At 38.1% G+C, this 26900-nt stretch overlaps 1 protein-coding gene across 4 annotated transcripts in view; it reads left to right on the plus strand.

Moving 5' to 3' along the window:
* The window catches only part of LOC126753928 (CUGBP Elav-like family member 2), a 218377-nt gene that overhangs the window by 74726 nt on the left and 116751 nt on the right, over positions 1-26900 (plus strand). For 2 of the 4 annotated variants that reach the window (XM_050465705.1, XM_050465706.1), the window contains exons 1-2: positions 12884-13385; positions 15737-16182. In XM_050465705.1, coding sequence (XP_050321662.1) covers positions 13300-13385; positions 15737-16182 — 532 coding nt within the window. In that variant the 5' untranslated portion in view covers positions 12884-13299. Of the gene's footprint in view, positions 1-12883; positions 13386-15736; positions 16183-26900 lie in introns of those variants that run through there. The other 2 variants (XM_050465703.1, XM_050465704.1) reach the window with 1 other exon arrangement.

Raw genomic sequence — 26900 nt, forward strand, 5'->3', positions numbered from 1 at the left:
TTCCTTTTAATGGGGGCGTTTCTTACGTGGCGGGTCAAACCCAGCTCACAATCTTGGGGAGGGATGCCTTCTCACTTAGGTCGCCTTCAAACGGATGTTTTTTGGCTACCCAGAGGATACTTGGTCCGGAAGTGAGCTGCTTGAGCCATATGAAAAATAATCGTGATGAATCGCGATCAGAGAGCTTTCCTACGTTGCGTGAACTTCCATACATAACTCCATCCTCCAACCAGACATTCGAGAGCTTTATTTTAGTATTGTAATAAGTATAAAAATCTCTAAAAGTCTAAATATATATCCAGATTAACTACTTTCGTCCATTTAGAATGGAGTTAATTGTACTCTTTTATATATCTTGGTCGTGACTGCCGGGTGATTGCCAACGTCGTAACTAATTGGACAGCCGAAAGTGGTCTCACCTTCAATCCAAACACTCTCACTGAGATGGTTTTATTTATTAGGAGATACAGGATCCCAGTGATATCACTGTCGCCATCTGCGGATTCTGTGATTTATATAGGGCTCGTCCTAGATAGCAAGCTTTTATCTAAGCCAAATATCGAGGAGAGATCGAGGATGGCATTGATTGCCTTATACTGCAGTAGAGGAGCCATTTGCAAAATGTGGGATCTCTCACCGAAAGTGGTTCTCTTGCTCTACGACTGTATAGCTAAGCTCATTATAATCTATTAAGTCTTTGTGCGGTGGAAGGACCTAGAAAGAACCACATTTGCAAGGAAACTCGAGAGCGTTCAACGAGCCGCATTCATCAGCCAGTGTAGTTTACTAAGATCCACTGAGCTTATTTACAGAGGGATCAAAGCTTGGCGGAGGAGTTTACTGTCAGGAACTATCTATCAACTCCAGTTTTAGACTTTCTGCCAATTGTAGTGTCTTCCAAGCCGAGGTTGCAACCATTAAGGTAGAAGTAGATTTACTGCCCCGGAGTCCTCCATCAGAGAAGTGACCATCTACTTAAATAGCAGAGCGGCGATACTAGCCTTGAACTCATTTGTTAATGAGGAGTGCCTAACCTCGCTATCAATAGCATCGAGTGGCTTTGTGATAAGGCTGGTGTGGGAGCCAGACCACAGTGGAATCGCAGGAAACTATAAACCTGATGAGCTGCCAAAGAAAGGCACCCTAGCGTCGCTTTCGGCAGAATTGAAACGGGTCGGTGCTCCCGTATCTCCTTGTGTTCTACTATTAGATAGCTGGGTTTCGCGGAAGCTTAGCCAGAGCGGGTCACTACCGAAACATGCGCTGACGCAAACACCTTTTGGCCCAAGATCAATCGCAAAAGATATAGTAATGTTTTTGGCCTCAGCAAGGCTAGCCTCGCTCTAGTTTTGAGGCTTTTAACAGGCCGTTACCCTATTGGCGTCCACACAGTAAGGCTGGGAATCCTACCAGACGTATCTGCAGAAGTTGTATGGAAGAAGATGGGGGTTCTTGACTGTCCCGCGTTTGGAAGCTCAAGACTTAAACACTTCGGAGCGCATACCTTTAGACATCCCACCGAACTGGCGGGAATAGAAATTAAATGCCTGTGCAATTTATATTGACTGCTAAGCAAGCGATCTTTTGTCAGCCAGCTAACCTAACCTAAGCTGCCCTATTTAAGACTAAGAATCAATTAAATAATTTTAAAAGGAGTTCCGGTTCTGGATTAGGTTCAGAAAGATCTGTGTCGAATGTATATTTGCGATAATAGTAGCCACGGTATTTCACGGTCCGACGAGTCTTGATTTCCTTCAAAAAAAAAAAACAAAAACTGCTCACCGCTTCAGTTCCAAAGAATCACGAGCACACTCTTTACGCTCAAATGAAGTCAAAGTGTAGCTGCACTAGAAATTAAAACAACCGCTTTTGCTTTCTTATTATTCATCCTATCTTCAAGTATAAACATGTGTCTGCGTCTGCCTTCTGTTCCTACTGTTCGTTGAATTTCCTTCACTCACCAGCTCTCGCTTTTGACACACTTTCTGACGGCGCCACCCCCGCAGCCGCACACAGTTCGTCAGCTTTGCTCAAACGTAATGTCCTTGTATTTGGATGAACTGAGCCATGATAGACACGAGAAAGCAGAAAAACTTAGCTGTGAACTTACAAGCGCACTTACTCGCATACATTGCCATGTATTACTGGCAGTGTGAGTGCTCGTGTGAGTGTGTAATGGAAGTGGCATCAGCGCTGCAGTGGTTTGTACAGGAAAGTGCTGAGATTGATTTTCTTTATCATGTTGTGCTGACAAAATGTTCCATCCTCCATACTCAATGTGTACTTTTCCGGCGTAATTTAGTCCCAGGATGCCGTCTTCTGCTGGCATTCAGCATTGAGCGAAGCAAAAGCAAAGCAGTCAGTCACTTTAATGAATTTCGAAAATTTTGCAGCCATGATTCTGAGAACATACTGCATGCACGGGCGTCTGACGAGAAAGTTTAGTGCACACACGCTTGTATTTATGTATTTTTAAGTGTTTGACGCTGTAGGAAATTTTAGACAAAGGTTTTGGAATTTGCTCTCATAAGCCGTGACAAATTCCCTAGTATTCCACAGTTATATTGTACATTTCTTTGTTCTAGCATACTCCCTTGTGGTGAGTTCAATAGAAGAACTTGTTTTCACATGAAAAAGTTTTGACGAGGGCCAATAGCTTTAATATAGCTCATAGAAAAGTGGCGAATCGAAGATGACTAATTATCTTGACATAATTACTGACTCGATTTGTGTAGAAAACTATATTAAGAATCAACTGGCAGTGAAGTCATCTTACAGGTGCAAAATGCTGGTTCTCATGCTGTTTTGAGTTGCCAAAAGTTAAAAAAAAACACGTCACATTCGCTATAATTCATAATTTCTATAACCTCTATTCATTAAGGTTTCCTACAGGGCATGTATCCTATGTTGCAATCTGCCATACCCAAACGGTAGGTGGCTTAGCTGCCTTGGTCGTCGTTGGTTGACTCAATGAAATTCCCAATAGGTTGCCACCTAATTGGTGAGATAAATGAAAAATTAAAAACAAGTGGTAATTTTCTAAGATAAATTGCAATTTAATAAGCGTTGGGAATAAAAGATACACACCACACATTTTGTGGTGTGAATGTCTGGTGTCGATATGCTCACTTTTTTGGGTATTGAAAATGTGTATTCAACAAACGAAGGTGATAATGTCGAACTTGTGACGGGATTAGTAAGACAATATATATGCATATATGAAGATAAACATTTGTATATATAATATTTGATATTTCCAATGGAAAAGAGACCGAATGTCACAATATAGAGTAGTAACCTTTATAAAAACGAGCTCTTTTTTACAAGGTTCAAGGTTATTATATAGAATCCACTCAGCATATACATATGATACAAAATCTTACATCACATATGAGGAGTAAGAATGACATCTTAAAAATCTGTGATGAAAATGACAAGTAAGACATGTATTGATTCGAGACGGGCATAAAAGCTCGATAATTCAGTAAAAAGTTATTTGAGTATACTCTACAGAGCATAAAAAACCGGTCAGTAGGATAATTTGAATTTTGAGCTAAATTATTTTTCCTCCTCTTTGCTTCTTCGGCTGCTGTGTGGCTCTTTCTCCAAAATGGCTCACAGGTTTTCTATGGAGTTTAAGTCGGGGCTGTTCCAAGACCACGCCAACTGTTTTATTCCTTTTCTCAGTAATACAATTACAAACCCTAATAAAATCGAAAACCTGATAGACCACAAAAAGTAGTTATGATTGAGATTAATAACAGATAGTAGAACTATAAAAGAAAAACAAATTACTTACAATTTTGACCATGTGACTTTTGACAGAATCGTTCTCAAATATGACGTCGTTTTTGTGTTGATTTCTTCAATGTAGAATATAAAGTTTTTCATATAGGTCTCATAGTTGACTTTTTCCTATATTAAATCAATCCTTTTTACACCATCACCAGACCATCTTGCTGACTGGCTGGCGTACTGTGGTTTGTAGGCATTATCCGCCTGAGCTTTCCGACACAAGGTGTATACAACAGTCGTTGTGTTTTTATGTGAGTATCAGCCGACCACGACCTTACTCCAAGGTGTTTAAAAGCACATAGATCAAAACAACGCGTTGATCAGAGCCCCAAAAAATATATACTTTTTTGCAAGTATCATTTAGTTCCAATAGGTCAGGTGGAAGGGAAACCTTTTCCACCTTTGTCGGGTTCAAAATAGACCCAAAACCTTTGTTGTGCTGTGGGCCCGAAACCGTGCGACTCATCACTGAACTGAATTTTCAATTCTACCATGCCTTTAGGTTTAAGCCACAGCCACCACGAATCTCCCCAAAGGAACAAACTTAATGAACAGCTTGGAGCGAACGCCAAGGGCTATAACTGCTGCCCATGGTACCAGATTTAAGTCTCCGGTTAGGCCTTGTAGCTTTTGCTGCTACCAGTTGAGCACCCATTAAACTCAATGGCTGGTGATATTTGTCGCTTGCACTGCAAATGTCTTTTCATAAGAAGGAATCTCATTCATAACCTATAATATCAGTATTGAGTATTATGGCACTATATCTGACAAGACTATGCTACAATTTCGAGGCAAGCCATATAACACACTTAGTGAATATTGGATTTTAGTCGTCTCTAACGACAGGCATACCTTACCGCGGGCAAATTCTACAAGCTGCCCGCTGTAGAAAACATAATGGATGCAATCTGAAATATACTAACCTTGGATCCATCCGAACAAATACGACCTACCACAGTTTAACCGCACAATGTTCATGTTCTTTCGCCTATTGTACCGCAGTTTCCTCATTGGTTGGCTCAAAAAAGGTTTTTGTGCAGGACGTTGGCCGTTGAATTCTGCTTCTCTGAGCTACTGCCCAATCTCTGATACGTCTACTATCTCTTCTGTCGCATCTCTAAGTTTGCTTTTAATATTCAAAAAGGACTTAAAGCGATTCAGTAGACAAGACGGTTGGATAAGCCCGTCTTGGACGACTTTCGACATTCGGACCCTTCCAGTCCCCTTTTCCGGGCCTGAAAATGTTCAATGAAATCTTCCTGATTGGCTGGCGTACTGTAGGCATTCTCCGCTGAACCATTCGATTGAGCTTCTCTATACACGGTGGATACAATAAGATCGACAGATACTAATCGTGGATTCCAGCGAACAAATACGATCTGCGAATGTTCAACCGAACAATTCTTATACTCTTTCGCCAATCGTATCTTATCTTCCTCATTCGTTGGCACAGAAAAGATTTTTGAGCAGGCCTCGAATTCTGCTTCCCTGAGCTTTCGGCGAATCACTGATGCGTATACTGCCGTTTCTGTCGCATCTCTAATGTCTTTTTTAAGGTCTGAAGACGATTTAAAGCGGTCCAGTAGACAATGCGGTTAGATTAGTGATGCAGCGATTGTCGTCTTTTACTCTTTTAACCGGGTAAAAGAAGCCATCTCCCGAAACAGAAAGTAATTGTTATCATTAAAGCGACAGTAGAGTTTGATTAAATTATCGATATTTTATTCATGTGAATAGCGAAATTATCGACAGTATCGCGATTCTTCCAATGAATGTAGACTGATTTAGAAATGAATGTAGACGTGTAGCACACAAGGAGGTATCCTCTGAATATAGCCGGTTCATTATGCTTTTTGTAGTTTGAAATGTGCTCAAGTGCTCTAAAGCTTGATAACAAAAATAAGTTTATGAACTTTTGGAACACAAGTTAACTCTTGAGTCAAGAAATCGACATAACGTACGTTGAGCTAAGCAATTTAAGAAGACTTCAAAGCGCCTTGGTGGCTAGGTATTTTTTAAATTACTTTGCCAGCGCACTTAAGGTTATAGAACGTATGCTAAACGCTATTTTACCAATGCGGCCTAATGATCTAATGCATCTTTTGTGATATTATGGTGCCATACTTCGTTGCTAATTAAATCAAAATGCTGAAAAATCTCTCTTGTAGTTGCTTCACTACCAATCAATTCATAAATGCAGCTTCCGCTCCAGTTTCTTTGTGATCCACACGCACTACATCGTCTCCTCTCAGACTCATCCAACCCATTTCCGTGCATTATGCTATCTCCGCTCATTTCACTCTTGCTTAAGCTCATTGTGCATTGCCTATTGTTTTGGAGCAGTTAAAGTTTTTGACTTTTACTACTTGAATATTTCCACTTTCTCCACGACGAGTAGACGACGCTACGGCAGTCGCTATCTCGTAAACTAATTGCCGTTGTGCCATGCTCTGCATTGTTTCTGCCACATCTCCATACACTCCACTTCGTCTTCCTGCAGCTGTGTGCTCAGGATTACTTGGCCTAAAAGTTGTTTGTGTCTACGGTTTTTCGCAATTTTCTTGTTCCTTCTCTTGTTCATGCATTGTTGTAGCTATTTTCTATTTTTGTTGCATAAAGCAATTTTCCAGTGTCCTTAAAGTAGAAAATTATCTGTTACGATGGCGAATTGTTGATTGTTGAATGGCAGCAGCAGCAGCAACTTTTTCACAAAACACAAAAGATCCGGCATCCATCTGCTCTAACCCTAGCCGCCTAGCTAGTCAATAGCGTGCGATGAAAAACTCAAATATTGCACAAACTTTTTATTAACTTCAATTTCTATTAAAGCCGGGATTGCTAGTTTAAAATTGACTCTCTCGTCGGTATTAAATGCGAAATGAGAATTTATATTTATGTGTAATGAGGAGCTTGTGTCGAGAGCGGAGACCGGAGACCTCAATGAATCCCTATAGTAATAGCAAAGGAAAGGGAAGGTTGTGTGCATGCTGGAGGGATTAGTGCCACCAAAATTGCAGTATGATTAGAATTTATTGTGCACATCGAGTTACGACTAATTTCGGGTGTCGAATTTCACTCCTTTGGCGCAGCGCGGAGAGTAAACTTATGACTTTTAATTAAAACACATGAAATTCTCATTACAAACAAAATGCTGCTGACCTCCATTGCAGAAGTGCGCGCAAACACTGCTGCGGCTGCTGCTGAAGCTGAAGCTGGCGCCAGCAAAGTCGTTATATATACATCCAAACTTATATCTAATGAGAACAAGAAAAATTTCAATTTCGGCTGCACGCAGCTTTAATACCCTTCACAGATACGAAATATTTCTTACAAGAACTTGAATCCGGTCGTTCAGTTTGTATGTCTCAGTTAGGCTAGGTTAAACTAGTAGGTCAAGAAGCAACGCATAGACCAGTTTTGGTCTTTTGCGATACCTGATGGAGTTCAGTTCCTAGGTTCAAGAGAAGTAGTCATCTCTTGACGCGAATTTTAACAGACTCTGCGGCCTCACTATCGACATCTCATCCAGTGTATCATACCGTGGGGTCCAGATGCTTACAGCGTAGTCTTGGCAATGCGGAACAAGTGCACAAGAGATGCTCCATTGTTTCCCTGGTGCCCTGCTCTAAACATTTCCTGCAGTCTTCACGATCTGTCAGCCTCATTCTGCGGACGTGTGCCGCCACCAGACAGTGACCAGTTAGTATTCCGATCATGTTCCTACAGTCTTTTCTACACAGTCTACAGGTATCGTCGTACAGGATGTTTGCCATACACCATACTTGGCAATCCCGTCCACTATTTCATTGCCCGCGATGCCTTTGTAGCCTGGCATCCAGTAGAAGTGAAGTTGCTTACTTCTGGCAACACTTTCCACTGACTGACCTGCTTCTCAAGACACTTCTGGCCGATATGAGATACGAAGTTACTGCCTTGACTGCTGCTTGGTTGACTACGTAGACGTTGGCTCTGGAATTGCATGCAGGTGCATTAGAGACCAGCTCCGCGGTTTTCGCATCAGTGAAGAACTCAGCTTGAAATATACTGCAGTGGTCCGGCAACTTAAAAGGTAGCCTTATGCCTAACTCTGGAGAGTATATTCCCGCACCAACTCCATCCTCCATTTTATTCATTTTATCTTAGTTAGCAATCCATGCCCAATTTCTTGAAGATATCAGGTACAATAATACACAAGTACTTGAGTCCGATCTTCAGTTTGAATGGCGACCATATGCTATAGTGGCCAGATATCGACGATTCCGAAAAATGAGTAGTTACTGAGAAGCGGACGTGTGCCAAGTTTCAGTTCGATATCGCGAAAACTGAAGAACTAGGTCGCACTATTGACTGAGAGACAAACAGGCGGACATAGCTAAATCGATGCAGCTCCCCACGTTGATCATTTAAATATATATTTTCTAGAGACCCTAACGTTTCATCTAACAAACTTCCTGCCAAACTTAATATACCCCGTTCAGGGTATAAAAATTTTGTACATACATATATGTACAAGCTCAGCTGAGCTCGTCGTAGGCAACGGAACCGGGTGGGCGCCGGATGCACCGAGATTAGATTAACCCCAAAAATATACAACGACCAAGTTTCCAGCTGCAGTACAATGTCTACATCCCGATCTTTGTGTGCAGTCGGCGCGTACTGGTGGCAGCCAACAGCTGCTGCTGCTGCTGCGTTTTCGAAAGTGACAGCAACAGCAATAGCAAAATAGACACAGTAGTGGTAGCTTGTCACGTGAGTAGAGGAGAATAGTAGGGCAGGCGGGCAATAGTAACAGCAAGCTGACAGACGGCAGACACGCCGACAAATAGCGGATAGACGACGAATGGCAAGCCGGCAGCAGCACAGCGTGATTGGGTGAACAAGTGACGTAGTCAGTTGGCTGAGTGCTCGCCTGAGCGACGACTAAAGTGATAGAGGGAAACTTAAGTCGTCGCCCGAGTGCAACGAAGTGGTTGACTGACGCGGACACCCGCCAAGCTTTTCGTACGACTGCACTGCTGTAGCAACTGTTATTGTCTCTTTTTGTGTGTCTTGCTGTTGACGTTGCCTTCAAAAAAACAAAAAACGAAAAGCAGTGCGGGCTTTCGCTCTTTCCGCGCTCCAGCGGCAATCCATCTTCATCACTGGCGGCGTCGACCGCACAGCGCCTCGCTAGCATAATCAAAGGTTTTTGTGTGTGTTAGGGCTCCGTAAGCCTGGGTCTTACTCCCGTCTCCCCGGCAAACGTGGTGGCATAATAAAACGCAACTTTTTCATTTTATGGGATAAAAATAAGCATTTACTCGGCTTAACAAGAATATCGCATTTGTAACAAATCAAATGCAATTCGCTGTCTTCAACTTCTCAAATTTCTTTTATTTGCATGGCATCAGCAGCAGAGATTTCATTTTAGCTTGTGTTGTTGTAGCAGCAATATAAATTTCTTGGTTGCAGGGAATTATATTTTAATAACTTTAAGTGTAATATTTTTCATAAAAAATTGTAATAATTTAATTTACTAAATTCGACATAATTTCGGCTAACCCTCATTTCCCAGCTTAATGCTGGTCGCAAAAAATAGGGGTTTCTTTAAGTTCCCATAATAAAAATTCCACATTTGTATATATATTTGTTCCTTTCAATCAATTTTCAATTCATACAATGAAATTATTAAATTGGAAAGTTTAGAAAAGATAGCGATACTGTCAGTGTTATGACAAGTCAATAATAAAAGGTGACCCCACTAGAGGTTCCCCACTTCTTTTAAAGAAAAAACACTGAAGTTTCAAAATTAATGGCGAATGTTCATTATCATTCGAAAAGACCTTCTTTGGCATTTATTTTTTGAAGATTATCTTTTTCAAATATTGGATGCGGCTACGTCTCAGATGGTCCATGCGTTGAGTCCAATTTTCGATGACTCGTTCGAGCATTTCGACTGGTAACTGGCGAATGTCTGAATCGTGGCGGGATTGTCCGCATAGACTTTAGACTCCCCATAAGAAAAAGTCAAACAGTGTGATATCATACGGTATTTGTAGCCAATCGACCGGCTCAAAAATTTAAATTATCTGCTCACCGAAGTAACCTCTCAATAAATCCATTGATTAATGTGATGTAGGGGGAGTGGCGCCATATTTTTGAAACCAAATATCGCCGAGATCACGAGCTTCAATTTCAGGTATCAAATAGTTGGTTAGCATGGCGCGATAACGGTCGCCATTAACGATTATGTACTCACCGGCATCATTTTTGAAGAAATATAAACTGATTATTCCACCGACCCACAAACCACTCCAAACCGTTTGGTTTTTCTGGATGGAATGGCAGCAATTTTGCTTGTTAACATACCCATTAAGCTAAAAATTGAGCTCCAAAACATCGGATCTCCTGGGAACTTTTCAAGAGCCCATAAAGAAAATGATGTCGCATCGGAACGTCGAGCGGTTTCACTGCTCGAACGATGATGAGCTGTGTTTTGTACTCTTTTAATTTAAGGTCTCGATGTAAAATGCTCCAAGTCGTTCCATACGTTAATTCGAGTTGCTGCGAACGGAGCCGAACCGACTCTCCACGATGTTTGTCTACAGTTTCAGCTACGACTGCTATATTTTCAGTGTATACGATAGTATGGTGGTCGTAGATCACTAAAAGACGGATCTCACAAAGATCGTCCAAAATCAGTTATTGTTGCGGAAACTATTGATGCTGTACTCAAACTGATTTTGCAAGGTCGACCTATCACGAGATCGAGACAAATATGGACATTAGTGGGACTAACATACATTCAATATTACTTGCACATTTCACTATAGGATAAATTTTTCACATTGGATCTCACACAACTTGTTAATCACACAAAAGAAGCTCCTGTCGATTGTTCGAGAGAAATGTTAACAAAATAAGATAGCGGCGCTTCGAAACACGTCTATAACATTGTAATAGAACATGAATCGTTGCTTTATGCTTATGATCCCGAAAATAAACAGCCGTCAACTATATGGGTGTTTCGATGTGAGCCGAATCCAACAAAAGTTGCACTCCAAGCAAATGGCTTCCCACTTGTTTTTTGGAAATACTGGATATGTCGCTATTACGACTTGAACAACGCAGAACAGCAAATTCTGAGTTGTACAGGTATACAACCATTTGTTTGCCAGTTGTCTTTCAAGAAATTAGGAAAACTAGCCATCGAAGACGGATCACTTTTTACCAAGCCAATGCTAGCTCTCACACATTAATTGAAACAATCGTACTATTGAGCACTCAAAACATCGATTCGATGAGTTATTCAACGTAAAGTCCTGACTTGGCATCGAATGACTGAATGACTTATTATACCCTGAACAGGGTATATTAAGCTTGTCACGAAGCTTGTAACACCCAGAAGGAAGCGTCGGAGACCTTATAAAGTATATATATAAATGATCAGTATGTTGAGCTGAGTCGATTTAGCCATGTCCGTCTGTCTGTCTGTCCGTCTGTCTGTCTGTATATATACGAACTAGTCCCTCAGTTTTTAAGATATCGTTTTGAAATTTTGCAAACGTCATTTTCTCTTCAAAAAGCTGCTCATTTGTCGGAACGGCCGATATCGGACCACTATAACATATAGCTGCCATATAAACCGAACGATCGGAATCAAGTTCTTGTATGGAAAACTTTCACATTTGACAATGTATCTTCACCAAATTTGGTATGAGTTATTGTTTGTAAAAATAATGTAATCTCCGAAGAAATTGGTCAGATCGGTTAACTATAGCATATAGCTATCATACATACTGAACGATCGGAATCAAGTTCTTGTATGGAAAACTTTCACATTTAACAACGTATCTTCACGAAATTTGGTATGAGTCATTGTTTGTAAAAATAATGTAATATCTGAAGAAATTGTTCAGATCGGCTTATTATAGCATATAGCTGCCATACAAACTGAATGATCGGAATCAAATGCTGGTATGGAAAACTTTTGCATTTGACAAGATATATTTACGAAATTTGGTATAAATTATTTTCTAAGGCACCAATGCAATCTGTGAAGGGTATATTAGCTTCGGTGCAGCCGAAGTTAACGTTTTTTATTGTTTTTATTCCCGTCCGTAAAAAAAAAATAAACTAAAAGTTGACTTCTTCGTTATCGTTACCGTTTTTCCACACCTGAAGTGGATGCGTTCAGAACACAAGTTTTGGAGGTACCACAATCGGAGAGACAAAAGTACTCTGACAATTGTTTCAAATGCATGGAAAGGTCTATAGATCTAAATTGAGAATGCTTTGAAAATCAGTAAAGCCATTTTCAATTATTAATGTTTGACTTTTGTTCTGTAATCCCCAAATATAAAACTGAACTCTTGTAAAGATTTAGGTATAAAAGCGGGGTTGTTGGTAATTGTTCAATCATTAAGGTTCTTAGAGCGTCGTATCATATTTCTATATAGTATATTTCGAGACGAGTTAGTGCTCGAAAAAATCTTTCAAGCCTTTATAAGGCAAAAACTGTTCAATTTGTGACTTCTAACAAATTGGTCCAAGTCATATACCAGTGTTTGCGCTGCGATTCAATATTACATATCTTTAAATTCAATTTGAAATAAATAGTCATTTATTCCGAAACAAAAAAGAGTTTATCGATATCAGAATTATTAAGGCTCTGAATGATTTCATGGTATAAAAATCTTAACTTATGATCGTCGCTTGGTCTTAAACTACACGTCTACTACCAGACTGAAAATTAGTGCACTATTTATTTGAGCATGTTTACCTGCCTTTCAATTAACTGATCTGCTGTAATATATTCATTATTGGGACGACATTTCTAATGGGTTATCAAGGTACCGTAGCAGCGCGAGCGAGCACATTGCGCTCTGTGAGAGTAATGTTCATCGCTCATGCAAACTCCTTTTGGCTACTAATATTTTGCTTCGTCTACAGCACAAGCACCTTGGCTTAGTCCCGTTATGGCAATTAAACTCCAGCTCGGCGAACGCTGGCAGCCGGCGAACGGTGCAAAATCTGGAATTTTTTCGACGCCGTTATTGGAAATTTACGATAAACTCGTTCATTTTTCCGTGAGTCGCGTACGTGGACACAACGCAATTTGGGTCTTTCGCTGATATATCCTTCAGTTGTACAACTTTCTTATATAAATATTATATAACTATTTTTTATATAAATGTGAATTTATAGTGCAGCGTTTTAGAGAGTCCAAACATTGAATTGCGAGTGTGACTTTTTTATAGAACGACAATAAAATTATTGTTTTTAAAGTGTGAATTCTGAATTCATTTTGCGATTTTGCTGTGCAGTTTTAATTTGTCATTCACTGGTGAACTGTCGGTGTACTATTGAGAAAAACAAAAACACTAAAAACACGAAAATTCGTCAAAATTGTATTTTGCGTAGTTTATTTAAAATAAAAGTTAACTAAAAACAATTTGTTCAGCGTGAAAACTTGTGAATTATATTTTTTTTTACGAATTGAAATTGAAGGATATTTAGCGCAAAATGTTCAGCAGCCACGCGTCCAGCTTCCTTGGCAATCGGCCGTCCATCTTTGATTTCTCAGAGAAGGCGCATAACCTTTACATTGAGTGAGTAGCCTAAACTTTAATATATCGTCACCTAAAATGCAAAATGATGTATCATTAAAAAAATTTAAAATGAGTTTTTCATTGTTTATTATGTAGCATACAATTTTCAGCAACCACTGTCAGATATAACCCATATATAACCAATGTATAAGCAATATATAACCAATATAACCATTTTATAACCAATTTATAACGAATTTATAACCAAAACTCAAAATTTGCTTCAATATGAATGATTTCTATCAAACCATTTTTCCTATGTCTATAAACTTATGAAAAGTGGTATTACATTATCTTGCATTTAGGGTGACAATATACATATATACGTATGTAAACTCGCGAATTTTGCCTTTGATTCAAAAGTAAATGGGATTTATGAGCGCTTATAAATTATAGAAATTAATTTCCACTTTCATTTTCTCTTTGCATTAAAGCGCCAACAACTAAGAGCGCTTATTAAATTACTTGTACATTATCTTCTTTGCGTTCCATTACTTCGCCGTTATCGGCATTGTCTGCGCGGCATTGCATTGTGAACACAGAGCGCAGTGTTGCATTGATTGGCAGGGAGGGTGATATGCATTGAAAGGAAATGAGAAATATTCGCAGATCGATTAATTTAACAGCGGCACTCCATTTCTCTTCTAATTTATTTGAATCCTTGCATTTCCTGCTTTGTCACGTTGTCCCCTCTTTTAATTTCCACACTATTCGTTCCATCTTCGCTCTGTCGTTTCGCTGGCGTCTGTCTTATCACTGATTTCTCCACCGGCATGCTCATTTATTTTATTTTTGTTGTTTGCCACTAAGTCTGCTGTTCGTTCAAATGCTTGTCATCGTTTTTATACTTTGGCAGTTTCTTTTCGTTACTGTTGTTTTTGTGAATTTTTCAATTATCTTCTACACTCCCATTTCGTACAGTGATGGCGACTAGTTCTGCAATTCATGATGCCAATATCAAGAGTTCTTAAAACTTCTGCGAAACTTATGTTTGTAACCCATTAGGGTGGTACTTAAAAACGTACAAAAATTTATATCGTGTTAGGGTGGTAGTTAAAAAATCACAAAAAATATATATTAACTAAGTTCTAACCGATCAATTAGTAAAAATATGCACAAAGATCTGTTACCTTATCTTATCTCAGATTTTGGTTGCGAACGGTAAAAACCAGGCTTCAAAATATTTGATTTTTTTTATTGAAATGAGGAAATAAAAAGTAATTAATATTTTTTAGCTAAAGCACAAAATATAGTAGATATCTTTAAGTCAATGAAAATAAAAAAAATTTTGCGCGTACTAGGGTGGCTCTTAAAATATTACAAAAAATATAAAGTAATTATTTTTTTAGCTAATACACAAAATAGATATCACTAAGTCAATTATACTAAAATTTTGAGCGTATTAGGGTGGCTCTTAAAAAATTACAAAAATTGTTTTCTCTTAGTTCCACCCTAACAATCGATAAAAATATGCATAAAGATAAACCGATCGGTCGGCATCGGGGGTAAAATCATTAATGTTTTATAGAAAATGGAGAAAAACAATATAATTTTTTTTTTGAGTTTTTACATCGGGACATCAAGGGTAAAGCATTAGATATTTTATAAAAAATGGAAAAATAAAATAATTTTTATAGCTTTTACACAAACTCCATATCACTACATTCAAAAGTATTCGAATTGTGAGTGTAGTAGGGTGGTACTTAAAATATATTTTCTTGGTTTTACGCTTTCGTTCGATAATATTATGCATGAATCCAACCAGTTAAAAAATTTAATGTGAATGTGGTACACTATATCGACTTTCATTGCGAATTTCGAAAATCAACCATCAAATTTATAAATTATTTTTTTAAACTTTTGGACAACCCTAATGGGAAAAGTTTAATGATTGAATATTTATTTGAGCATGGGAAGTCTAACTCAAAATTATTTATTTTTTTAATTAAGGACCATCCTAATGCACTTATGCTTGCAGCTCTATTCTATGGTTTGTTGTAAGGAACATATGTATTTGAGTGGCCAATGCAGCTTTGGAAAAAATTTTGGAAATTATTTCCCTAGGCTTTAGGGCAACCCTAATGAAAAAAGTTTAATGATTGAGTCGTCATACGAGCGTTGAAAGTCTTACTAAAAATTCTAAAAAATATTTCCAAGAATTAAGTATCACCCTAATGTACGTATGCATGCAGCTCGCTTTCTATGGCCTTATATTATGTTAAGAACATATGTACCAGTCACATCTATACATTTTTATATATGTATGTACATACAAACAATATGATTCAATATTTATGGGAACTCTAATCGAGACCTTCTGTTAAAAATTTTCCAATCGCTTCTCGTTACAGTGCATTTGGCATGAGTGATAAAAGCAGCACCACCACTAGCCTTCCCAACAGTCCGATTCATACATCGACACCGGGCAGCAACAACAATGGTTCATCGCTACTCAATAATAGTAATAGCAATAGCAGCACAGGGCTTGTCAATGGCGGCAGCAATATCAACAACAACAATAACAGTGGTCCACCAAGCTTATGTAATAGCAATGGCAATAATAACAACAATACGTGCAGTGCCAATCGGAATGTTGTCGACAACGAATCATCATGCTTCCGCATGGACGCCGACATGCCCTTCGGTGAGAAGGAACCCGATCCAGACAATATCAAAATGTTTGTTGGCCAAGTGCCAAAATCCATGGATGAGGCACAATTGCGTGAGATGTTCGAGGAGTACGGTCCAGTGCATTCGATAAATGTGCTACGCGATAAGGCGACTGGAATCAGTAAAGGTGAGTGCGAAAGCGAGTAAGCGTAGATGAGTGGAGCTTTAGAGAGTGTGAGTTGAGTGCGGGATAACGGAGTGGGGAATCAGCTGTAAGCTGCACAAGTGGCTGGATTTCGGTAAAATTGAGTTGAGGAGTCGAAAGTGTTGAGAACATATTATTTTGCAGCTTAATTGGTGCTTCATATTATTAATACGTGAGAGAGTTGGAGTAATATAAAGGCCTACGAAGTACTTTAACGTAGAAACTTTCAAATATTTTCGCACTATTGCCATTCTTTAAATTTTTCATATAAAAATATCATCGGGTACGTTTAACCGTTTATCGTGTGCACAGCTAACTGAGCTCGGATTGAAAAAAGTAGAGTGATAAAGTGTGTTTTGGGATTTTTAATTGGGTCCTCTTCAGTTTAAAAATATATTTTGTTAACTTTTTTAATTCAGTTAAGGCGTTTTGTGTATTTTCTCGGTAAATACTATGTAGACCTGAAAGTGTAGTAAAGCTGAGAACACCGGTACTTTCTAAAAACAAATTACGTTGCCGAAAAAATGAAAAAAAAAACTTCGTCTATCGAAAATGACTCAAGATGAACTCGATAAATGAATATATTCGAATAGTATAATTTGTTACTTTTTAGAATTTGAAGGAATCTAGTTAGCTCCTTAATATTTCTGCCATTTTACCCTGTTATCTGTACTATGTTATCCGAAATTGAAACAATTATTACGAGTTATGTATGCTGATTCGGCGATTGGTGAATTGAAAAGGATGGTCGCTGAAACACCTCCTCGCTAGGTGTCCCACAAGAGCTCGTTTATTTTCTTTTAGATTCTCAAAATGAGTCAACTTGGAAGACAGTTATAGTATGTTGTTCTCATGACTGTGTAGATCAATGTGTGTTCTGTTAATTCTACCTTGTCTACTTTGAGGAGGAGGGAGCTCAGGCGATAATGCAACCAAGAAACTGAGATCATTATACCCTGAGCAGGGTATCTTAAGTGTGCCACATAGTTTGTAATACCTTAAAGTAACTGTGGAGGTCCCTATAATATATAGCTCAGTCGGCTTGGAAATGTCCCACTGAAATATCTCATAAGTTTCCCCAGAGAGTTGCTCATTTGTTAGGATGGTTGGTATCGGATCACTAAAGGATGTAGCTGTCATACAAACCTTAATTCGACGGGAAGGTTGTTTATATAGAACCACGTGGAAAGTTATATCAGAAAATTTATCAGTGGTTGCAAAGCTTTGGCCGATCACGTTAGCAAATTTAGTTATACATATAGTCGATGGAAGGAATGCACTTGTGAAAGGTATTATAGCTTCGCTGCAGACGAAATTATGACTTTTCTTGTTTTGTCTTAAAATAGTATTTCTTTTATTTGCTCACCATTCACATGACCCCAGAAATATTAACTTTGATCACTCTCAAAAGTGTTCCTAAATATCTAGTGTTTCTTCGAGTTTCTCTTTTTCAAGCAATGGTAACCTTTAATACTTTACTTTCGCATGATTGGACCAAATAGTACCTGAATTATTTGATCGGGTCTTCCTACAAACTGATTTAACTATCGGGTAGACAAAGTATGTGCTTCCAAATCATAATTAGAAAACTGTTGACTGTCGCTATGACACTTATGACGCAAAGATGTCTCTATTTAATTTCGTATTGATCAACTTTAGTGTTGAGCTGTCTAGTCGGAGAGACCGAAACCTTAATTGTCGTCTTCCTCGAACTCAGAGTTCTCCTTTTTGGCTTCTTACTACTTTTCGGCAGCAGCACCAGCACCATCAGCTGGAGCAGAGGCAGCAGCAGCAGCAGCAGCAGCAGCAGCAAAGAATTTGTTGTGGTCCTTGATGTAGTAGCTTCCTTGAAATCCGCTTCCGTGGCAGCAGATTCTTGAAACCATTGACAACTTTGTGTGGTACCGAAGCAATAGTTGGGTAACCAATCTGTAACGATACGGCGGTTAAATTGGCACCCAGCTTGGAATTTCGAACGCAGATCTTCAGAACTGAGAGTTCATGATTTCTCTTGTTATGACATAGGTTGACTTGATGCCTTCTTTTGGACTTTGGATCTCGGCATAAATTATAAGTGATCGAATGATAATGGAAATAGAAATTTGCTGATTATATTGATGAAAAGGCTGAAGTCGTCAAAATCCTATTTGACAACATTGTCTTTTATCAACTGGCTTTAATATACGATAGTATTGAGGTCGATGAAAAAAAACAGACCAAAGGTATATAATAAATTTGAGATAAAAAAGGCGAACTTTATTGATTTGCTAACGAATTGCCCGCTCAGTCAATAATCTGGAAGTAACATCAATATAACTTAGTTTCCTTACAAAAAAGGATATGTCTCAAGTTCGAGGAGTATTTCGTCACTTAAAATGCAAAGCAACGTATCATCAAGAAAATCGAAATTGAGTTTTTTATTGCTTACGATTCACTACATCGCATTACATATACAAATGTAATATAAAATTTTCGGCTTCTGCTACCAGATATAACCAATAAGTAACCAATATGTAAGTAATATGTAACCAATATGTAACCTATATATAACCAATTTATAACCTATATATAACCAATTTATAACCAAAACTCAAATTTCCTTTAATATGAGTGGTTTCTATTATACCATTTTTCCTTCGCCTGTAAACTTAGGAAAAGTGATGTTACGTTATTTTGCATTTTAGGTGACGATTTGCTATATACTTTGGCCTCATCAATCCTGAGACTGTATCAGCTGAATGTATATTTCTGTGCCTGCTCGCTATGATTGTTTTTTTTAGAGCGAGAAAATACTCAAAATTAAATTTAGCGCTCTTCTTAACACAAGAAAGGACCTCAAAAATTGTGAATCGACAAACCGCAATTTGAAATAATTATTAACAATAAAATCAGAGGCCGCAGGTCGTCAATGCTACCAACCATAACTAATAACGAGAATTAATTAGATTTCACGCATATTCATAAATTTTGATTATGCTAAGCATATTACGAAATTCTAGCATTGTGGTGAAGGTGGGCGTGGCATTCGTAGAAAAAACACCTAATGTCAACCTTAAATGGTCTGGAAAGAAACAAATGAGGGCAGAAGGTTTATTACTCGCTCGCATGGTTTTCATGCTTTTAACGACATATGCTTGTATTTGTGTTGTTGTTGGCTAAGCAAATACCGCACAAACTTATCGACACATGTAGATGAGTATGTATTTAAGTGAGGTTATGTCTCTGGGGATGCATGAAAGGAGGAAGTCCATTAAAATTATTTTCGCACAACAATGGTTTCCCACTTTTTACTGCTGCATTTGCGAATTGCCAAAGCAAAAGTCATTCAATTACGTGTATGTGCGGCTTTTGCTTTTGCTTTTTTCTTTTTCCTTTTCTTCGCTTCTCTTCTCATTTCATTTGCCCTTTTCTCGCTCTCTTCTTTTTTTCATGGAAGCATTTTATTCATTTCGTGTGTTTTTCTTTTATCATTGTCAATTCACTTACCAGTTATTTGTCATATCGTTCACAAAAACACACAACAACAACAATAATAATACGTGAAAGCTTGCCACTCTTTCCTCCATCACTCCACCAATCTGCTTTTATGTATGTCTTCCTTTTATGTCGGTGAAATGCTTGCAATTTAGGGTATTTTTAGAGGTCAAACCTTACAAAAGCAGCACAAACGAGTGAATGCTGGCGAAATAGGAAGCTCCAAACATTTATTGCTTTAGCATGGGAATGTCGCAGAAGTTGAATTTAAATGTGGAAGCCAACAAATTGCATGGCAAATAATTTTCAACTGAGGGCTGCTTGCTCGTTTAACTTTATTTAGTTTTTTTATTGCAAGGACTAATTAGTTAGTTAAGGACTTAAAATTGAGGACTCTAAAATAGTTCATTGTGATAATAAAAGCAGTATTAATTATATATAATAGTCATTGTGATAATAAAAATACTATTAATCATATAGAAAATAGAAAAAAACAAAATTTCCCTAATAAACCTCATTAAAAAAGTTTTAATAATTCTAATAAATCCCTCAGATTCCTTTTGTCAAAATATTCAATTTTTCTCTAACATATTTTGTGACAAAAAGTAACCGGAAATTGTAAAACAAAATATTTAATTATTCATCAATATTTACTTTGTCGCTTTCAAAGTAATCCCCACCTGATGTAACACACTTATGCAAACGATTTTTCCCGTCCTCGAAACACTTTTCATAAACACTTTTTGGAATGGGCTTCAACACCTTCAGCGAATTTTGTGTTATATTTTCGATCGATTAAAAATGGTATTCATGGAACGGCAATTTCAGTTTGCGGAACATGAAAAAATCAGACGGAGCCAAATGTGGTGAATGCGGTGTTGATTGATGGTATTCTTTGCGTTTTTGGCTATAAATTCGGCCAGAATCGTGGCTCGATGCGATGTTGCCATATCATTGAGTAAAATTCATGAATTGTTTCTCCATTATTCCTGTCGTTTTCGACGGATGTTCTCATGCAAATGCCTCAGTACTGCCAAATGGTACTTCTTACTGACCGTCTGTCTCTCCGGAAGAAATTCATGATGCACCAAACCACGAATATCGAAAAAATAATGAGTGGATTTGGCGTGGTTTTTTTGTTTCTTCTTATTTTTTCACCGCCATTCCGATGATTGTTGACTTGTTTGCACGTCAAACTGACTTGTCTCATTGGCAGCTATAACGCTCTCCATGAATGTGAGATCGGAATTTGCACGATCAAGTTTATCCAAGATATCTGTACAGTACTCTTTAAAAAAAAAATTCAGCTTTATCGGGACGGGTCGAGCAAGAACGCGTTTCATATCCAAATCATTCGAACGGGCTCATGAGAGATGTCAAGCTCTCTTGCCATCTCTCTAACACTTGTCTGACGATTTTCAAGCACCATTTCCTTCATTTTTTTTAATATTTTCATCAGTTAAGAGATTAAAAGTGGTTCAGAACGAGCCATGTCTTCAAAGATCTCTTGACCGTTTTTGAAGGCTTTGTATCACTCGTAGGCTTGTGTGTTTGGTAAAACTGAATCACCGAAAGCCTTTTCCAACAGTCTCAATGATTATTCCCACGAAGTTTGGTTAGAAATATGCAACTTTAGACAAATATTTAACACAAATATTTAAATTACATTTTCGGGGTACTTTTTTGTCACAATGTTTGATTAACTATTTTATTCCATGCTGCTTAGGTGGAGCCCACAGTCCAAACGAGTACTATAGCAGTTTCGCTATCAAGAGAGGATCAACCGAAAGTTATGAACTTCAGGGATCTCTTCCAATTTTCAGTTTTTCCATTCGGCTACTAAAATGAGTTCTTCAAAGTGCCTTTTTGAATCCATTGAACCGAAAAGGTCACTTGAAGCCATATCAGACCAGATCGGCGATTATTGAATGATACTTGTATTGCTTTCGTTCAAAAGATCTCGAATAATCGTTGCGTAATATCTAAGAGTTGTTAACCCACAAATTCGCGTTTTCTTGCCCAACATTTCTTGACATATAGTAGATATTGTTGAAAATAAGATGCCGATTTCTTAGCCATTCCGCTGATGATTAATTTACTATCACTGTTTTCTAAGTTTCCCGCATCGGTGGACAGGTCTCTTCTAGTATGAATATACTACACATCACCATTATGTGACATCTTGACCATTAGAATGTCGAAATCTCCTCTCTTTCAACTTTCGAAGCCAAAACAGAGCTCTTCAGTTGAGTTTAATATAAAAAAGTAAGTGGTAAATCGATAGATAACCATTATCCCAATAATTTGAGTTATACCAGTTGACTTTTCGTTCCACCATTTGAAAAATTATTTGGGTCGAATATAGCTGTATAGACAGCAATACATAGCTAGCTTGAACTGTAAGCTTTTTTGTCATTCACAATAATTTATTCAATATCACCTCAAGGTGATTTATTGACTGCATTGCAGTGCCTGTGACTTTCGTTGCGGCTGCAGCAAACTTCTTGCTCTCCAGCAATGACCAAGTGTCAGCCGCGTTGAAACAAAACGTTAATCTTTACTTAACTTTTAGCATGACATTTTTATTTATCTTCATGTTGGCAACCATAAGTAGCAACACTACGCACTCGCACATACACAACCACCCGAATTTGAGCAAGAAAATAATGGAAAATCGCCCACAAACAAACAGTTAAGGACATTCATACGAACATGCATACGCAGCAAAACTATAATCCAGTGCAGTGTGGAATCAGGATGGGATGAGGAGTAAAGCTTGCCACCAACATTTTGCTAACAGACATATTTGTACAGTTATTGGCAGTGAAATAGACACTAATGGTACACTTATGTTTTGGAAAAATTACTTCAAGACAATGTTAATTCGTAAAATTCCGTAAAAGAGTGGCAAAACGAACAGACAACTGGTATAATTGTAAATACTGGTTTTATGAAGAGTAGATAAAGTGATCAGCGTTGCTTTATTGTATTGACGTCAGTTGCACAACTTTGTGGTTGATTTCATATTACTAGAGAACTTCTTTCTCTTATTATCGAAGTGTATTTTATTTTTTATACCAATTTATCATACCAGTCGCTTATTTCAGCACGGCATTCTAGTAATATAAGAGCATCCACAAAGTTGTGCTCAAAGAGAAAGAAATGATGGCAGTGCATTTTATTATACCAATTTATTATACCAATTTTTTATACCAGTCCCTTATTTCAGATCGGAAGTCTAGTATATTACTAAGAGATAACTTTTTGCTCTTATTATGGGAGTGAATTTTATTATACCAGTTTATTATACCAGTCACTATTCTTAACTTGTGTTAAATGTTGCTTTCATTACTATAGATCAGAGTTCAAATTAAAGAGCAGAGTAGTGGCGAATCGAACACGGTTACATCATAAAATTGACTTTCCTTCATCGAATTATATTTTCCATATATCGCTTACCTATTTCAATGCCCACAGCTCTACATAGCACATATGTACGTTCTCTGTGTGTGCGCTGACAACGAAAATGCATAAAATTTCAATTTATTTTAGCATATCAATTCGTCGCATATCCTTGGGACAGTTTTCTGCTTCACTTTTTCCAACGCTTTACCAATCGCTGTACGCTTTTTTTTGTCTTTCGCCTTCTGCATGTCACCGCCACGGAAGCAGTCGAAACCTGATTTCACTACTGAACTACTAAACTTTGACTTACAGAAACCGAAGAAAACACCAAAGCGGTACTAATGTAATCCAAAACGAACCGAGTATATGTATGGATATGCAAATATGTATATGTACATAGTATATGTATGAACATACATATGTAAATACATTCACGGTTAATAAAATGGTAGTCAATTAAAGCTGTGTGAACGTTTTCGGCGCCAAGCTATGTTCGGCAGATATTTTATGAACTCAAATATTATTTTGTTTCTGTTTTTTGATTTAAATTCTTAATTTCTAAGTAATACAACATTTAAAAACGATCTTAAGTTAATTATTGACTTATTCAAGGATATCTCAAGGAAGATAAATCCATATGGCGACGGAATCAGAACATTATGCCACCGATTTTCTAATACACTTGAATTCTTAATTCAGTTTAGAATGATTCGGGGCTGCACGGACAACCTTCGACCTCTTCAACTGATAAGAATATTGATTTTTCCAAGACATTTTTTGGTGTTTAAAAATCGTCAGGCATGTTGTAGAGAAATGGCAAGAGAGCTCGACATCTGTGGCGAGTCTGTTCGAATGATTTTGGTGGATGTTTTGGGAATTAATGATCGTCTCGTAACGACAAAGCTGAATTTTTGCAAAAAGAGTATCGTAAACAGGTCTCTTTGGACATGTTTGATCGTGCGAATTTCGATACCACATTCATGGAAAGCATTATAACTACCGACGAGTCTAAGTTCGAACTACCTACGACTGGGCTAGCGGTCCTTTCACTGTTTTTAGAAGGTGACGTTTTCGTCGGCCTAAAAGACAGATCTGAGCATCGGTTTTGATCTTCTTTATTTCTCATAAGACTATGCTTTTAGAGTCGACCAGCGCAAAGAAGGAGTTGTCTCAACATACACCTTCCCCACCAACATTACGGCGATATGAGGACCGTTCTCAGAAAAGTGCAAGGTTTTTAACGGGATGGGACGATTGCGATTGTCATTTCTGATCGGTGTCACTCCATCATACCCAGGCCGCAGAATCCCGGGTCCACTAGTTCAGGGTTTTACAAAAGTTCTAAAATTACAATTGAAGACCTCGGCGTTAAATCTGTCAAGTCGTTCCACGCGTTAGTCGGAGTTGTTGCGAACGGCGCCGAATCCATTAGCCATATCTGATCTCTTCATGATTCTCATGCCGCGCCAACCAGCCCAGAGTGTTATAAAAATCCTGGAAGAGCTAATTCAACTCGCAATCTAATTCAAAACCTCAGTTCGGGTATAGGAGTTGAAAGGCCGTGAAGGCCGCAGGTCATTTAGCGTTACCCAAGATGCATAAACTCGAAGTCGACCTGGATTACATTACAAATAGCGTTGACCTAAGTCGAAGTTCAGGTATCCTGCCGTCCTTACGATAACATACACTTTTCTGCAACCTTCATCGACCATTGAGCCGAGTGTCTAACCGTTTAGAATGGATTTAGTATAGTTTGATGAAACTGATGGACGAAATGAGTTCCAAACGAAGGATTTTCTTCCTTTTGGTTGACTTTCCCCGCTATATATCGATCCGCGTGTAGCATATCTTTCTGAAATAGGTGTCACAGTGGTGCCGAATAAAGAATAACGCAATACCAAATAAAAGAGATATCGGTCCAACAACTTTCCTGAGTCCAGGTATTATGAAAATATTGGTTAACGTTAGTCAAATTGTTAATGAAAAGGTAACAATAATATATTGAACATCAAAAAAAAAATTGTGACGACCCGATTTATTCCACTATTATTGCCCAAAAAATAATTCCACGCTGCCATTATTTCACACGAAAGTGTACATTTAACAAATATTTGCTGCCGTACAAACCGCTCTATGTGCGCCAGACTTATATGCAAGTATTGTGGTATGCTTAGTCTAAGAATATACATATGTATTTTATATATGAGAACCTGCTGCAACAACAACAAATACATATATACTTCAATAACGCAGTTTTCTGCTGTTAAGGTAGTGTAGCTGTTGTTGTTGTTGTTGCGCTGCGCATGCCACAAGACATTGATGTCAACTGGCGTTTGCCGGAAGTCGATATTTTTGGTGACTTATCTATGGAAATTATTTTCCGCTCAATGTGCTGCTCGCTTTTTCACACCAACTACATTGTGCTGACTGCACACATGAGCAAATACAAACATACATATGTATATGCAAGTATATACGTTACACATGGACAACCATATAACTCACCAACAGTTATGTTTGCATACTGTCTGTGGCTAAATCCGAGGCTGAAACTAAAACTATTTTCATCTGTTGGCTCTGGCTTTGGTCAGAATTTGTGCGTTTGTTTGTATGTTTTGCATTGGTCCACTGACGTTGCTGCTGCCAAAGTAATCTGTGCGAAACTTAAGGACGTTGATTTATTTATGTTCGATTAATTCATTTCCGGCACGTGGTGTGGCGCACTCAGCCGCACACAATTGCAGCGCATTTGCACCACAAAATCACATGTGCTTGTATGTGTGTGAGTGCGGGTGTGCCTGTGTGCTTATGGGCAGGATTTCGACTATTTGTTGCCTTCGGCTGCGTCTTACAGATTAAGTTTGCAGAGCGAACGTGACTGGTCCGGTCCAACTGTTGTAAGACTTTATTTCCTGTCGCAAGCAGCTTCGTGTCTCTTACTACTTCACTCTCTCCATATTTATGCCATTCGGCTGCTAAGTTCATTTTTGAGCAAATATGTATTTGTGTGTGTGTGTGTGTGCTAAATACATATTTAAACATCTTATTTTGTTTTATTTGCCATTTCAATGAATTTTGCAGGAATTGTAAGCTCTTACCTATGGCAAAACAGATTTGGCATAATAATTCCTTCAATGTCAGCGGCGATTTATTGCGGTAAACATAAATAAATATACATGTAGTTTGTGATATTTCAACTGTAAGATACATATGTATATTAGTCTATAAAAACAACTTGCTCAAGCAAATCGTTTAATTAACTTAATGCTCATTATAATACTGCTGACGTTGTTCCAGTAAATCACGACCAAGAGCAACTCTAATTAAGACATCACCACTACTAAAATAACATTATTTTATTATGTACATATGTACATTTAAAGATAGGTACTTTGATCCTAAACCTACGTTCTCACCGGCATCATTTTTGAAGAAATATGGAACGATGATTCCACCGGCCCACAAACCATATTACACCTTTATTTTTTCTGGATGTAATGACAGCTTTTGTATCTCTTCATGTTGATCTTCGTTTCAAATATGGAAATTTTTGCTTGTTTACATACCCATTGAGCCAAAAATAGGCCTCATCGCTGAGCAAAATTAGGCTCGAAACCGTTGGAACTTTTAAAGAGCCCACAGAGCGAAGCGATGTCGCTTGGGAAGGTCGTGCGGCTTCAGTTCTAGCACAACCTGTATTGTGGACACTTTCAATTTAAGATCTTGCGCCAAGTCGTTCCATAAGTAAGTCCGAGTTTGCTGAATTGACTCTCCAAGGTTTTCGGTTACACTCTCCTGTTCAGCTACTATATTTCTTCACT

This window comes from Bactrocera neohumeralis, chromosome 3 (genome assembly GCF_024586455.1).
Source record: "Bactrocera neohumeralis isolate Rockhampton chromosome 3, APGP_CSIRO_Bneo_wtdbg2-racon-allhic-juicebox.fasta_v2, whole genome shotgun sequence".
In the NCBI taxonomy this organism is placed as follows: Eukaryota; Metazoa; Arthropoda; class Insecta; order Diptera; family Tephritidae; genus Bactrocera; species Bactrocera neohumeralis.